We start from the raw sequence: 14,481 nt of genomic DNA on the forward strand, positions 1-14,481 counted from the left end.
TGCAATTATGTTAGCACAGCTGAAAATTGTTGTTCTGCTTAAAGAAGCAATACAACTGGCCTTCTTTAGACTAGTTGAGTATCTGGAGCATCAGCATTTGTGGGTTTGATTACAGGCTCAAAATGGCCAGAAACAAATAACTTTCTTCTGAAACTCATCAGTCTATTCTTGTTCTGAGAAATTAAGGCTATTCCATGCGAGAAATTGCCAAGAAACTTAAGATCTGATACAACGCTGTGTACTACTCCCTTCACAGAACAGCACAAACTAGCTCTAACCAGAATAGAAGGAGGAGTGGGAGGCCCGGTGCACAACTGAGCAAGAGGATAAGTACATTAGAGTGTTTAGTTTGAGAAACAGACGCCTCGCAAGTCCTCAACTGGCAGCTTCATTAAATAGTACCCACAAAACACCAGTCTCAACATCAACAGTGAAGAGGTGACTCCAGGATGCTGGCCTTCTAGGCAGAGTTCCTCTGTCCAGTGTCTGTGTTCTTTTGCCCATCTTAATCTTTTTTTCTTCGATGGCTTGTGCTTTACAACTCTGCCTATTAGCGCGTCACTTTGTCCCTTTATTCTCCCTGAGGGCAGCCATGTTCCTGCGGGCAATAGGATCTAACCCTCCCACTCCTACAGGTTAACACTGGATCAGACTGGAAAAGCAGATAAGTTGCTGCTAGTACCAATCCTCCACACGTCCTTTTCTTACTAGCACTGATTCTGCGTATAGCAGCTTACTTACCATGACTGAGATGTGGTTGTCTCATCTAGCTGTCTTAAGATGAATGCACTAAGTCGCTCTAAAAAAAATGTAAATGAGCATGGATGTGGATAACAGTGATGGACCAAGACTACTTTGAGCGCTCATCCCTCATTTCCATGGATAGAGTGGACATGCTGGTATACAGTATGACTGGGTAGTAATGGATTGGGTTTGTAATGGTCTATTGTTCACCTGGTCTCAAAGGGCCTTACATGGTGTTGTGGGAATACCATGTGAGGGCACAGCAAGACATTTCAATAGGATGCCTTCTTTAATCTTCAATGACATATCCATTTCTGATGGATTACCACATGCTTCTCTCGCTCTCTGTGTCCAAATGCCTGTCTATTGGATTAAGCCCAGGGTGATATGTGAAGTGAAATAGAATGGTCAACAGAGCAAGCAGGCTGGTTCCACCGGGCTAGTGATGCCCTGCAGAGGAAGAGGAACATCTTGTGACTATCTCTAAAGTGGAACTCATGAAGGATCCATTTTGATGCTGTGCCACCAGTAGTTACCGACAGTGAGTTGGTGCCCGGTACGTTCTGCAGACAGACAGACAGACGGATAGAGAGGGAAGGAGTTGTCTTTCCTGCACCCTGCTGGTGCTCTTGGCTGTGTGGACAGTACAGAGAGAGGGACCTTAAGAAGTCCACTCACACCACCCTCATTAAGGACCCACACTGAGGCCGCCTCGCGCTCATCAAACACATGCCATCTGCTCGAGGCTTGGTGTGCGTGTGTGCACACATTCGTGTAACACGTGTGTACAATTTTCCCATATACACTGAGTATACAAATCATTAGGAACACCTGCTCTTTCCATGACATAGACTGACCAGGTGAAAGATATGATCCCTCATTGATGTCACCTGTTAAACCCTCTTCAATCAGTGTAGATGAAGGGGAGGAGACAGGTTAAAGAAGGATTTTTAAGCCTTGAGACATGGACTGTGTATGTGTGCCATTCAGAGGGTGGTTGGGCAAGACAAAAGATTGAAGTGCCTTTGAACGGGGTATGGTAGTAGGTGCCAGGCGCACTGGTTTGTGACAAGAACTGCAACGCTGTGGGGTTTTTCACGCTCAACAGTTTCCCGTGTGTATCAAGAATGTCCCACAACCCAAAGGACATCCAGCCAACTTGACACGACTGTGTGATGCATTGGAGTCAACTCAACATGAGGAAGGTGTTGCTGGTGTATTTAAGGAGCTTCATTTGGCCGAAACAGGGTGTTGCCCTAAACACTGTCCAAAATGATCTATGATATCAGCCCGTCCCTGTCAACTTCCTGACACGTCGGCACCCTGTCTGACTGTAAAGTCATGGTCATGTAAATGGGACAGAGAAGCTGAAGAAGTTCCTTATTAAGCCCCTTTTTAAGCCATGGAGAGATATAACATTTCAAAAGCCTGCCTCTCTTTTGACACACCGGTTTTGATATCACTAATTAAGTTCCGCTCCCCTCCATTTGCTTTCATGCCGTCGACACAGGTGAGTTAGCAGAGTGAGCTAATGGATAACGGGTAAGGGACAAAAGGTCCTGAGGAATTGGTATGCAAACGGGCGCCGCTCGACCAGGGCAGAGAAGGTCACACCGCGAATTTGACAGCACTCCTCTAGCGGATTGTGGGCCGAAAGGGAAAGAGAACGAGAACGAGAAGGAGGGCGATAGAGAAAGAGTGGGCGTGAGAGAGAGAGAGAGAGAGAGAGAGAGGGAGAACCAAAAGAGAGCGTTGCAAAGCCAGGAAGTCAGACACGCCACCTCACCCCATCCGAAGTGTGACATCTCCCTCCCCACCCATCCTCCCAGGGTGTTGGTGGCCCTCCGCAGCAGGGAGAAGAAGGGGGGTAAGTTAATCACCCACGTCCATGGCCTTTAGCTCCTCTCATTAGTGCTGTGCGGCGGAGCCGTACCCGATCCATTAGCGCCAATGCCGGTAATGACACTCCACAAGCGTCGGGCGCCAGGCCAAGAGAATGGGCCACCGTCACACTTTTCATTACTGGGAAAGGAGGGAAAGGAGGGAGGAAGGATCGTCCTTCCTGTTCCTGCCTAAAAAAAGGAGCAGAAAGAGGAGAGGCAACCCAGCTGGGTTTTTATTATCAGGCCTTATAGCTGAAAGCCTCTCTCTCACACAAACACACATACCCTGTATATTGTACACTGGTGGTGGGAGGGCATAGACTGATCTACACATTATGTAGACATTCCACGCACAAGTATACATTTATTTAACTTGGCAAGTCAGTTAAGAAGAAATTCTTATTTACAATGACGACCTACCCCGGACGACACTGGGCCAATTGTACACCGCCCTATGGGACTTCCAATCGCGGCCGGATGTGATACAGCCTGGATTCGAACCAGGGACTGTAGTGACACCTCTTGCACTGAGATGCAGTGCCTTAGACCGCTGCGCCACTCGGGAGTAGCATGTCTGTAAAATGTCTATTCTGCAGCTCTGTTAAAAGACCTGGTATGAAATATAGGCCATGGGTGCACACACACACACGCATGTACACACACACGCATGTACACACACACATGCATGTACACACACACACGCATGTACACACACACACACACTTATGCACACACCAAAACACACACACTTGCGGCGGACACACACAGCCACTGAAGCAGCTCAGGGTGATCTGAGTGCTCTGTTTTGCACTCCTCTGGTTTCCGCTCTCTCTCCCTCTTTGGAGGGGGCATCTGCCTCCCTGTGAAGTTCAGGACCAGCAGGGTGCCTCTGCTTCCTCTTCTCTGTTCCTCTATCACTGGCCTCCCAGAGACAGACAGCTATGTTAAAAACACATGTCTGCCTCACAGCGCCCCCCCGAGGACAGAAAGGGAACTACAAGAACAAAAATGTAAACGCAACATGCGACAATTTCAAAGATTTGGCTGATTTACAGATCATATAAGGAAACCAGACAATTTAAATGAATTCATTAGGCCCCAATCTATGGATTTCACATGACTAGACAGCCATGCAGAATGAGTTTTCCCCCAAAATAGGGCTGTATTACAGACAAATACTCCTCAGTTTCATCAGCTGTCCAGGTGGCTGGTCTCAGACGAGCCCACAGGTAAAGAAGCCTGTTGTGGAGGTCCTGGGCTGGCGTGGTTACACATGGTCTGCGGTTGTGAGGTCGGTTGGACGTACTGCCAAATTCTCTAAAACAACGTTGGAGGCAGTTTATGGTAGAGATATGAACATTACATTTTCTGGTGACAGTGCTGTCGGACATTGCCAATTGCATGCTCCCTCAAAACTTGAGTTTGTGGCATTGTGTTTTGTGACAAAACTGCACATTTTAGGGTTGCCTTTTATTGTCCCCAGTACAAGGTGCACCTGTGTAATGATCATACTGTTTAATCAGCTTCTTTATATGCTGTACCTGTCAGGTGGATGGATTATCTTGGCAAATGAGAAATGCTCACTAACATGGATGTAAACACATTTTGAGAGAAGTAAGATTTGTATGCTTAAGGAACATTTCTGGGATCTTTTATTTCAGCTCATGAAACATGGGACCAACACTTTAGATGTTGCGTTTATAAAAAACATTCAGTGTGTGTGTATATATATACATATATATATATATATATATATATACATACACACACTGGGTATACAAAACATTAGGAACACATTCCTAATATTGAGTTGCACCCCCTTTTGCCCTCAATTCATCAGGACATGGACTCTAAGAGGTGTGGAAAGTGTTCCACAGGGAGGCTGGCCCATGTTGACTCCAATGCTTCCCACAGTTGTGTCAAGTTCACATGTCATTTGGGTGGTGAACCATTCTTGATACACACGGGAAACTGTTGAGTGTGAAACCCAGCAGCGTTGCCGTTCTTGACACACTCAAACCGGTGCACCTGGCACCTACTACCATACCCATTCAAAGGCACTTTAATCTTTTGTCTTGCCCAACCACCCTCTGAATGGCACATACACAATCCATGGCTCAATTGTCTCAAGGCGTAAACATCCTTTAATCTGTCTCCTCCCCTTCATCTACACTGATTGAAGTGGATTTAACAGGTGACATCAATAAGGGATCATAGCTTTCACCTGAGTTCACCTGGTCAGTCTATGTCATGGAAAGGCGTTCCTAATGTTTTGTCCACTCAGTGAATACAGCAGATTAGTAACTGGTGTGTTTGACCTGCAGAGTGGATCCCATGTAAATTGAATATGTTGTTATAACCATAATGTTCAATCACTTGGGTCACAACAGTTTGAAAGATATTGTTTCTGTTTCCTGTGATCAGTTGATTGTTGTTGAAGTTAGAAAAGACAGGTTGTTGACGTGTGTGTTCCAGTACATGACAGGTTGTTGACGTGTGTGTTCCAGTAAATGACAGGTTGTTGATGTGTGTGTTCCAGTACATGACAAGTTGTTGATGTGTGTGTGTTCCAGTACATGACAGGTTGTTGATGTGTGTGTTCCAGTACATGACAGGTTGTTGATGTGTGTGTTCCAGTACATGACAGGTTGTTGATGTGTGTGTTCCAGTAAATGACAGGTTGTTGATGTGTGTGTTCCAGTACATGACAAGTTGTTGATGTGTGTGTGTTCCAGTACATGACAGGTTGTTGATGTGTGTGTTCCAGTACATGACAGGTTGTTGATGTGTGTGTTCCAGTAAATGACAGGTTGTTGATGTGTGTGTTCCAGTACATGACAAGTTGTTGATGTGTGTGTGTTCCAGTAAATGACAGGTTGTTGATGTGTGTGTTCCAGTACATGACAGGTTGTTGATGTGTGTGTTCCAGTACATGACAGGTTGTTGATGTGTGTGTGTTCCAGTACATGACAGGTTGTTGATGTGTGTTTGTTCCAGTACATGACAGGTTGTTGATGTGTGTGTTCCAGTAAATGACAGGTTGTTGATGTGTGTGTTCCAGTACATGACAGGTTGTTGATGTGTGTGTTCCAGTACATGACAGGTTGTTGATGTGTGTGTTCCAGTACATGACAGGTTGTTGATGTGTGTGTTCCAGTACATGACAGGTTGTTGATGTGTGTTTCCAGTAAATGACAGGTTGTTGATGTGTGTGTTCCAGTACATGACAAGTTGTTGATGTGTGTGTGTTCCAGTACATGACAGGTTGTTGATGTGTGTGTTTCCAGTACATGACAGGTTGTTGTTGATGTGTGTGTTCCAGTACATGACAGGTTGTTGATGTGTGTGTTCCAGTAAATGACAGGTTGTTGATGTGTGTGTTCCAGTACATGACAGGTTGTTGATGTGTGTGTTCCAGTACATGACAGGTTGTTGATGTGTGTGTGTTCCAGTACATGACAGGTTGTTGATGTGTGTTTGTTCCAGTACATGACAGGTTGTTGATGTGTGTGTTCCAGTAAATGACAGGTTGTTGATGTGTGTGTGTTCCAGTACATGACAGGTTGTTGATGTGTGTGTGTTCCAGTACATGACAGGTTGTTGATGTGTGTGTTCCAGTACATGACAGGTTGTTGATGTGTGTGTTCCAGTACATGACAGGTTGTTGATGTGTGTGTTCCAGTACATGACAAGTTGTTGATGTGTGTGTTCCAGTACATGACAAGTTGTTGATGTGTGTGTGTTCCAGTACATGACAGGTTGTTGATGTGTGTGTTCCAGTAAATGACAGGTTGTTGATGTGTGTGTTCCAGTACATGACAAGTTGTTGATGTGTGTGTGTTCCAGTACATGACAGGTTGTTGATGTGTGTGTGTTCCAGTACATGACAGGTTGTTGTTGATGTGTGTGTTCCAGTACATGACAGGTTGTTGATGTGTGTGTGTTCCAGTAAATGACAGGTTGTTGATGTGTGTGTTCCAGTAAATGACAGGTTGTTGATGTGTGTGTTCCAGTACATGACAAGTTGTTGATGTGTGTGTGTTCCAGTACATGACAGGTTGTTGATGTGTGTGTGTTCCAGTACATGACAGGTTGTTGTTGATGTGTGTGTTCCAGTACATGACAGGTTGTTGATGTGTGTGTGTTCCAGTAAATGACAGGTTGTTGATGTGTGTGTTCCAGTACATGACAGGTTGTTGATGTGTGTGTTCCAGTACATGACAGGTTGTTGATGTGTGTGTGTTCCAGTACATGACAGGTTGTTGATGTGTGTTTGTTCCAGTACATGACAGGTTGTTGATGTGTGTGTTCCAGTAAATGACAGGTTGTTGATGTGTGTGTTCCAGTACATGACAGGTTGTTGATGTGTGTGTGTTCCAGTACATGACAGGTTGTTGATGTGTGTGTGTTCCAGTACATGACAGGTTGTTGATGTGTGTGTTCCAGTACATGACAGGTTGTTGATGTGTGTGTTCCAGTAAATGACAGGTTGTTGATGTGTGTGTTCCAGTACATGACAAGTTGTTGATGTGTGTGTGTTCCAGTACATGACAGGTTGTTGATGTGTGTGTTCCAGTACATGACAGGTTGTTGTTGATGTGTGTGTTCCAGTACATGACAGGTTGTTGATGTGTGTGTGTTCCAGTAAATGACAGGTTGTTGATGTGTGTGTTCCAGTACATGACAGGTTGTTGATGTGTGTGTTCCAGTACATGACAGGTTGTTGATGTGTGTGTTCCAGTACATGACAGGTTGTTGATGTGTGTTTGTTCCAGTACATGACAGGTTGTTGATGTGTGTGTTCCAGTAAATGACAGGTTGTTGATGTGTGTGTTCCAGTACATGACAGGTTGTTGATGTGTGTGTGTTCCAGTACATGACAGGTTGTTGATGTGTGTGTTCCAGTACATGACAGGTTGTTGATGTGTGTGTTCCAGTACATGACAGGTTGTTGATGTGTGTGTTCCAGTACATGACAGGTTGTTGATGTGTGTGTGTTCCAGTACATGACAGGTTGTTGATGTGTGTGTTCCAGTAAATGACAGGTTGTTGATGTGTGTGTTCCAGTACATGACAGGTTGTTGATGTGTGTGTTCCAGTACATGACAGGTTGTTGATGTGTGTGTTCCAGTACATGACAGGTTGTTGATGTGTGTGTGTTCCAGTACATGACAGGTTGTTGATGTGTGTGTGTTCCAGTACATGACAGGTTGTTGATGTGTGTGTTCCAGTACATGACAGGTTGTTGATGTGTGTGTGTGTTCCAGTACATGACAGGTTGTTGATGTGTGTGTGTGTGTTCCAGTACATGACAGGTTGTTGATGTGTGTGTTCCAGTACATGACAGGTTGTTGATGTGTGTGTGTGTTCCAGTACATGACAGGTTGTTGATGTGTGTGTGTGTTCCAGTACATGACAGGTTGTTGATGTGTGTGTGTGTGTTCCAGTACATGACAGGTTGTTGATGTGTGTGTTCCAGTACATGACAGGTTGTTGATGTGTGTGTGTGTTCCAGTACATGACAGGTTGTTGATGTGTGTGTTCCAGTACATGACAGGTTGTTGATGTGTGTGTTCCAGTACATGACAGGTTGTTGATGTGTGTGTTCCAGTACATGACAGGTTGTTGATGTGTGTGTTCCAGTACATGACAGGTTGTTGATGTGTGTGTTCCAGTACATGACAGGTTGTTGATGTGTGTGTGTTCCAGTACATGACAGGTTGTTGATGTGTGTGTTCCAGTACATGACAGGTTGTTGATGTGTGTGTTCCAGTACATGACAGGTTGTTGATGTGTGTGTTCCAGTACATGACAGGTTGTTGATGTGTGTGTTCCAGTACATGACAGGTTGTTGATGTGTGTGTTCCAGTACATGACAGGTTGTTGATGTGTGTGTTCCAGTACATGACAGGTTGTTGATGTGTGTGTTCCAGTACATGACAGGTTGTTGATGTGTGTGTTCCAGTACATGACAGGTTGTTGATGTGTGTGTTCCAGTACATGACAGGTTGTTGATGTGTGTGTTCCAGTACATGACAGGTTGTTGATGTGTGTGTGTTCCAGTACATGACAGGTTGTTGATGTGTGTGTTCCAGTACATGACAGGTTGTTGATGTGTGTGTTCCAGTACATGACAGGTTGTTGATGTGTGTGTTCCAGTACATGACAGGTTGTTGATGTGTGTGTTCCAGTACATGACAGGTTGTTGATGTGTGTGTGTTCCAGTACATGACAGGTTGTTGATGTGTGTGTGTTCCAGTACATGACAGGTTGTTGATGTGTGTGTTCCAGTACATGACAGGTTGTTGATGTGTGTGTGTTCCAGTACATGACAGGTTGTTGATGTGTGTGTTCCAGTACATGACAGGTTGTTGATGTGTGTGTTCCAGTACATGACAGGTTGTTGATGTGTGTGTTCCAGTACATGACCAGTAGTACATGACAGGTTGTTGATGTGTGTGTGTGTCCAGTACATGACAGGTTGTTGATGTGTGTGTTCCAGTACATGACAGGTTGTTGATGTGTGTGTTCCAGTACATGACAGGTTGTTGATGTGTGTGTTCCAGTACATGACAGGTTGTTGATGTGTGTGTGTTCCAGTACATGACAGGTTGTTGATGTGTGTGTTCCAGTACATGACAGGTTGTTGATGTGTGTGTTCCAGTACATGACAGGTTGTTGATGTGTGTGTTCCAGTACATGACAGGTTGTTGATGTGTGTGTTCCAGTACATGACAGGTTGTTGATGTGTGTGTTCCAGTACATGACAGGTTGTTGATGTGTGTGTTCCAGTACATGACAGGTTGTTGATGTGTGTGTGTTCCAGTACATGACAGGTTGTTGATGTGTGTGTGTTCCAGTACATGACAGGTTGTTGATGTGTGTGTTCCAGTACATGACAGGTTGTTGATGTGTGTGTTCCAGTACATGACAGGTTGTTGATGTGTGTGTTCCAGTACATGACAGGTTGTTGATGTGTGTGTTCCAGTACATGACAGGTTGTTGATGTGTGTGTTCCAGTACATGACAGGTTGTTGATGTGTGTGTGTTCCAGTACATGACAGGTTGTTGATGTGTGTGTGTTCCAGTACATGACAGGTTGTTGATGTGTGTGTTCCAGTACATGACAGGTTGTTGATGTGTGTGTGTTCCAGTACATGACAGGTTGTTGATGTGTGTGTTCCAGTACATGACAGGTTGTTGATGTGTGTGTTCCAGTACATGACAGGTTGTTGATGTGTGTGTGTTCCAGTACATGACAGGTTGTTGATGTGTGTGTTCCAGTACATGACAGGTTGTTGATGTGTGTGTTCCAGTTCATGACAGGTTGTTGATGTGTGTGTTCCAGTACATGACAGGTTGTTGATGTGTGTGTTCCAGTACATGACAGGTTGTTGATGTGTGTGTGTTCCAGTACATGACAGGTTGTTGATGTGTGTGTTCCAGTACATGACAGGTTGTTGATGTGTGTGTTCCAGTACATGACAGGTTGTTGATGTGTGTGTTCCAGTACATGACAGGTTGTTGATGTGTGTGTTCCAGTACATGACAGGTTGTTGATGTGTGTGTGTTCCAGTACATGACAGGTTGTTGATGTGTGTGTTCCAGTACATGACAGGTTGTTGATGTGTGTGTTCCAGTACATGACAGGTTGTTGATGTGTGTGTGTTCCAGTACATGACAGGTTGTTGATGTGTGTGTCTCAGTACATGACAGGTTGTTGATGTGTGTGTTCCAGTACATGACAGGTTGTTGATGTGTGTGTGTTCCAGTACATGACAGGTTGTTGATGTGTGTGTGTTCCAGTACATGACAGGTTGTTGATGTGTGTGTTCCAGTACATGACAGGTTGTTGATGTGTGTGTTCCAGTACATGACAGGTTGTTGATGTGTGTGTTCCAGTACATGACAGGTTGTTGATGTGTGTGTTTACATGACAGGTTGTTGATGTGTGTGTGTTCCAGTACATGACAGGTTGTTGATGTGTGTGTGTTCCAGTACATGACAGGTTGTTGATGTGTGTGTTCCAGTACATGACAGGTTGTTGATGTGTGTGTTCCAGTACATGACAGGTTGTTGATGTGTGTGTTCCAGTACATGACAGGTTGTTGATGAGTGTTGTGATGTGTGTGTTCCAGTACATGACAGGTTGTTGATGTGTGTGTTCCAGTACATGACAGGTTGTTGATGTGTGTGTTCCAGTACATGACAGGTTGTTGATGTGTGTGTTTCCAGTACATGACAGGTTGTTGATGTGTGTGTGTTCCAGTACATGACAGGTTGTTGATGTGTGTGTTCCAGTACATGACAGGTTGTTGATGATGTGTGTGTTCCAGTACATGACAGGTTGTTGATGTGTGTGTTTCCAGTACATGACAGGTTGTTGATGTGTGTGTTCCAGTACATGACAGGTTGTTGATGTGTGTGTTCCAGTACATGACAGGTTGTTGATGTGTGTGTGTTCCAGTACATGACAGGTTGTTGATGTGTGTGTTCCAGTACATGACAGGTTGTTGATGTGTGTGTTCCAGTACATGACAGGTTGTTGATGTGTGTGTTCCAGTACATGACAGGTTGTTGATGTGTGTGTTCCAGTACATGACAGGTTGTTGATGTGTGTGTTCCAGTACATGACAGGTTGTTGATGTGTGTGTTCCAGTACATGACAGGTTATAGTTGATGTGTGTGTTCCAGTACATGACAGGTTGTTGATGTGTGTGTGTTCCAGTACATGACAGGTTGTTGATGTGTGTGTTCCAGTTCATGACAGGTTGTTGATGTGTGTGTTCCAGTACATGACAGGTTGTTGATGTGTGTGTGTTCCAGTACATGACAGGTTGTTGATGTGTGTGTTCCAGTTCATGACAGGTTGTTGATGTGTGTGTGTTCCAGTACAAGACAGGTTGTTGATGTGTGTGTGTTCCAGTACATGACAGGTTATTGTTGATGTGTGTGTTCCAGTACATGACAGGTTGTTGATGTGTGTGTGTGTTCCAGTACATGACTGCTGCGGCTGCCGGGGCGTCTATGCAAGGGACCTACATTCCTCAGTACACGCCTGTGCCTCAGACAGCCGTCCCCGTTGAAGTAAGTCAGCCACACACACACACACACCTTTGTTTTACTATCCTTGTTGGGACCAAACAATTTATGCCCATTCAAAATCATATTCTCCCTAACCTTAAACGTAACCCTAACTCTTAAACCTTAACCCTAAAATAGCCTCCTTCCTTGTGAGGACCAGTGAAATGTCTCCACTTTTTCCTTGTTTTACTATCCTTGTGAGGGTTTCTGGTACCCACAAGGATAGTAAAACCAAAAAACACACACACATGGATACACACTCATACACAGATGCATGCACACACTGGATGCACACACACACACACACAAACACTCCTAAGGACAGAAATGCATACACACTCTCTCACACAGATAGACATAGATACACACACGCACAAACACTCACAGTGACACTGCAACATCCGCTCAATAAGAACGGCCAAGCACACGTGTTGCCACGGCTTGCTACTGTTGAGCGTGCCGAGTGTGCAGCTCAGAGCAGGCGGGCACACGCTGAGAAATGATGAGTGTGGAAGGCTGTCTGGAGGGCTGATGGCGCCGGCCCATTCAGATGGAGCATCAGCCTGTATCAGATGACAGGTGCTGAATTGAGACACACTGCCGGCGGAGCTGTCCCTCTCCCGGATGGCCGTGTGCTCAACACACACATCCTTCAGCCCTAGGCCCCTGGTTAGCAAGCGGCTGCCCAGCTGACAACGCCCTGACACCACCATCCATCTCTACAGCTCCATAGAGGAGATGATAATCAGGAGATAGCCACCCTTCATAAAGTCACCGGCTGGAGAGAGAGACTCGGAGACATAGCGTTAGCCCAAAGGTTCTCTTGTTGTCTCTCTCACCTATTCCGTTCTCAATGCCACACATGGTGGATGCCATCATCAGTGAGGTTCTATATATCAGTGCTGTTGAGATGAGCTGCAGACAAGGAGTGTCTCGGAGGACGATGTGTAAACATGGTGTTGAGATGACTTGCAGACAAGGAGTGTCTCGGAGGACGATGTGTAAACATGGTGTTGAGATGAGCTGCAGACAAGGAGTGTCTCGGAGGACGATGTGTAAACATGGTGTTGAGATGAGCTGTAGACAAGGAGTGTCTCGGAGGACGAAGTGTAAACATGGTGTTGAGATGAGCTGTAGACAAGGAGTGTCTCGGAGGACGATGTGTAAACATGGTGTTGAGATGAGCTGTAGACAAGGAGTGTCTCGGAGGACGAGAGTGTCTCGAGGAGGGACGACTGTAGACAAGGAGTGGTAAACATGGTGTTGAGATGAGCTGCAGACAAGGAGTGTCTCGGAGGACGATGTGTAAACATGGTGTTGAGATGAGCTGCAGACAAGGAGTGTCTCGGAGGACGATGTGTAAACATGGTGTTGAGATGAGCTGTAGACAAGGAGTGTCTCGGAGGACGATGTGTAAACATGGTGTTGAGATGAGCTGTAGACAAGGAGTGTCTCGGAGGACGATGTGTAAACATGGTGTTGAGATGAGCTGTAGACAAGGAGTGTCTCGGGAGGGTGTTGAGATGAGCTGTAGACAAGAGTGTCTCGGAGGACGATGTAAACATGGTGTTGAGATGAGCTGTAGACAAGGAGTGTCTCGGAGGACGATGTGTAAACATGGTGTTGAGATGAGCTGTAGACAAGGAGTGTCTCGGAGGACGATGTGTAAACATGGTGTTGAGATGAGCTGTAGACAAGGAGTGTCTCGGAGGACGATGTGTAAACATGGTGTTGAGATGAGCTGTAGACAAGGAGTGTCTCGGAGGACGATGTGTAAACATGGTGTTGAGATGAGCTGTAGACAAGGAGTGTCTCGGAGGACGATGTGTAAACATGGTGTTGAGATGAGCTGTAGACAAGGAGTGTCTCGGAGGACGATGTGTAAACATGGTGTTGAGATGAGCTGTAGACAAGGAGTGTCTCGGAGGACGAAGTGTAAACATGGTGTTGAGATGAGCTGTAGACAAGGAGTGTCTCGGAGGACGATGTGTAAACATGGTGTTGAGATGAGCTGTAGACAAGGAGTGTCTCGGAGGACGATGTGTAAACATGGTGTTGAGATGAGCTGTAGACAAGGAGTGTCTCGGAGGACGATGTGTAAACATGGTGTTGAAGAGCGTCCTTGACATCTTGTTAAGGTGATGGAGGAGATGAGACCACGATGGCTGACGTTCAGTGAGGTTAGGACGTTAAACTTTACAGTAATGAAACCCTTACCCTCTCACATGTAGCCTTGTGACTGTAAAAGCAGAGTTTTTCTTTTTAAGGCTACTGTGGTATTAGGTTTAGATGTATTTAAACAGATTGGTACATAATTATGCAGAGACATACATAGAATGTGATGTCATACAATATATTACTAGACGGTTATATTGCGTTACATGGAGGATGATGTCACTTCCTGTTGTCTCACGCCCACTTCCTTTTCCCGTAGGGAGTGGTCACGGATGCCTCTCCTCAGTCAGTGGCCCCCTCGTCGCATGACGTGAGTGGGCAGCAGCATCAGATCCAGGTGGACGGGCCCGGCGAACATGTTGCTTACTCATACCAGTCCAAGTGAGTACTGCTGCCATCTTCTCACTGTACATTTCAACACCACATTACGATGACTAAGACCTGTCATTGTCGATCGTTATGCCGTATCCTAGCTGACTATTTGCTGCTTTGTTCTTTGACATTGAGTTTTTTGGGCTTGTTGACTAATTAAAAGGGATAGTTTACCCAAATGATACATTATATTTCTGTCTCCTTACTCTGTAAGCAGTCTATG

At 45.3% G+C, this 14,481-nt stretch overlaps 1 protein-coding gene and 1 long non-coding RNA gene across 51 annotated transcripts in view; both read left to right on the forward strand.

Annotated features, from left to right (window-relative positions):
- LOC118399138 (RNA-binding motif, single-stranded-interacting protein 3-like) overlaps positions 1-14,271 on the forward strand; it is a 391,803-nt gene extending 377,532 nt beyond the window's left edge. The window contains exons 12-13 of the mRNA XM_052471893.1: positions 11,625-11,714; positions 14,146-14,271. Of these exons, the coding sequence (XP_052327853.1) occupies positions 11,625-11,714; positions 14,146-14,271 (216 nt within the window). The remainder of the gene's footprint in view (positions 1-11,624; positions 11,715-14,145) is intronic.
- On the forward strand, positions 5,220-11,615 carry LOC127909825 (uncharacterized). Of its 50 annotated transcripts, XR_008072409.1 has the most exons (18): positions 5,220-5,306; positions 5,373-5,436; positions 5,635-5,730; positions 5,960-6,023; positions 6,386-6,417; positions 6,587-6,618; positions 6,788-6,851; positions 6,920-6,983; positions 7,052-7,115; positions 7,283-7,346; positions 7,413-7,476; positions 7,641-7,768; positions 7,905-7,974; positions 8,047-8,152; positions 9,398-9,463; positions 9,658-9,953; positions 11,039-11,331; positions 11,564-11,615. It is a non-coding gene; the product is annotated as an uncharacterized LOC127909825 (long non-coding RNA). The 50 variants fall into 50 exon arrangements; XR_008072412.1 differs by lacking the exon at positions 7,283-7,346 and having other exon boundaries at positions 7,905-8,152; XR_008072411.1 differs by lacking the exons at positions 7,283-7,346; positions 7,641-7,768 and having other exon boundaries at positions 7,413-7,606; positions 7,905-8,152.
- Positions 14,272-14,481: the final 210 nt, after the last annotated feature.

This window comes from Oncorhynchus keta, chromosome 20, assembly GCF_023373465.1.
Source record: "Oncorhynchus keta strain PuntledgeMale-10-30-2019 chromosome 20, Oket_V2, whole genome shotgun sequence".
Classification (NCBI taxonomy): domain Eukaryota; kingdom Metazoa; phylum Chordata; class Actinopteri; order Salmoniformes; family Salmonidae; genus Oncorhynchus; species Oncorhynchus keta.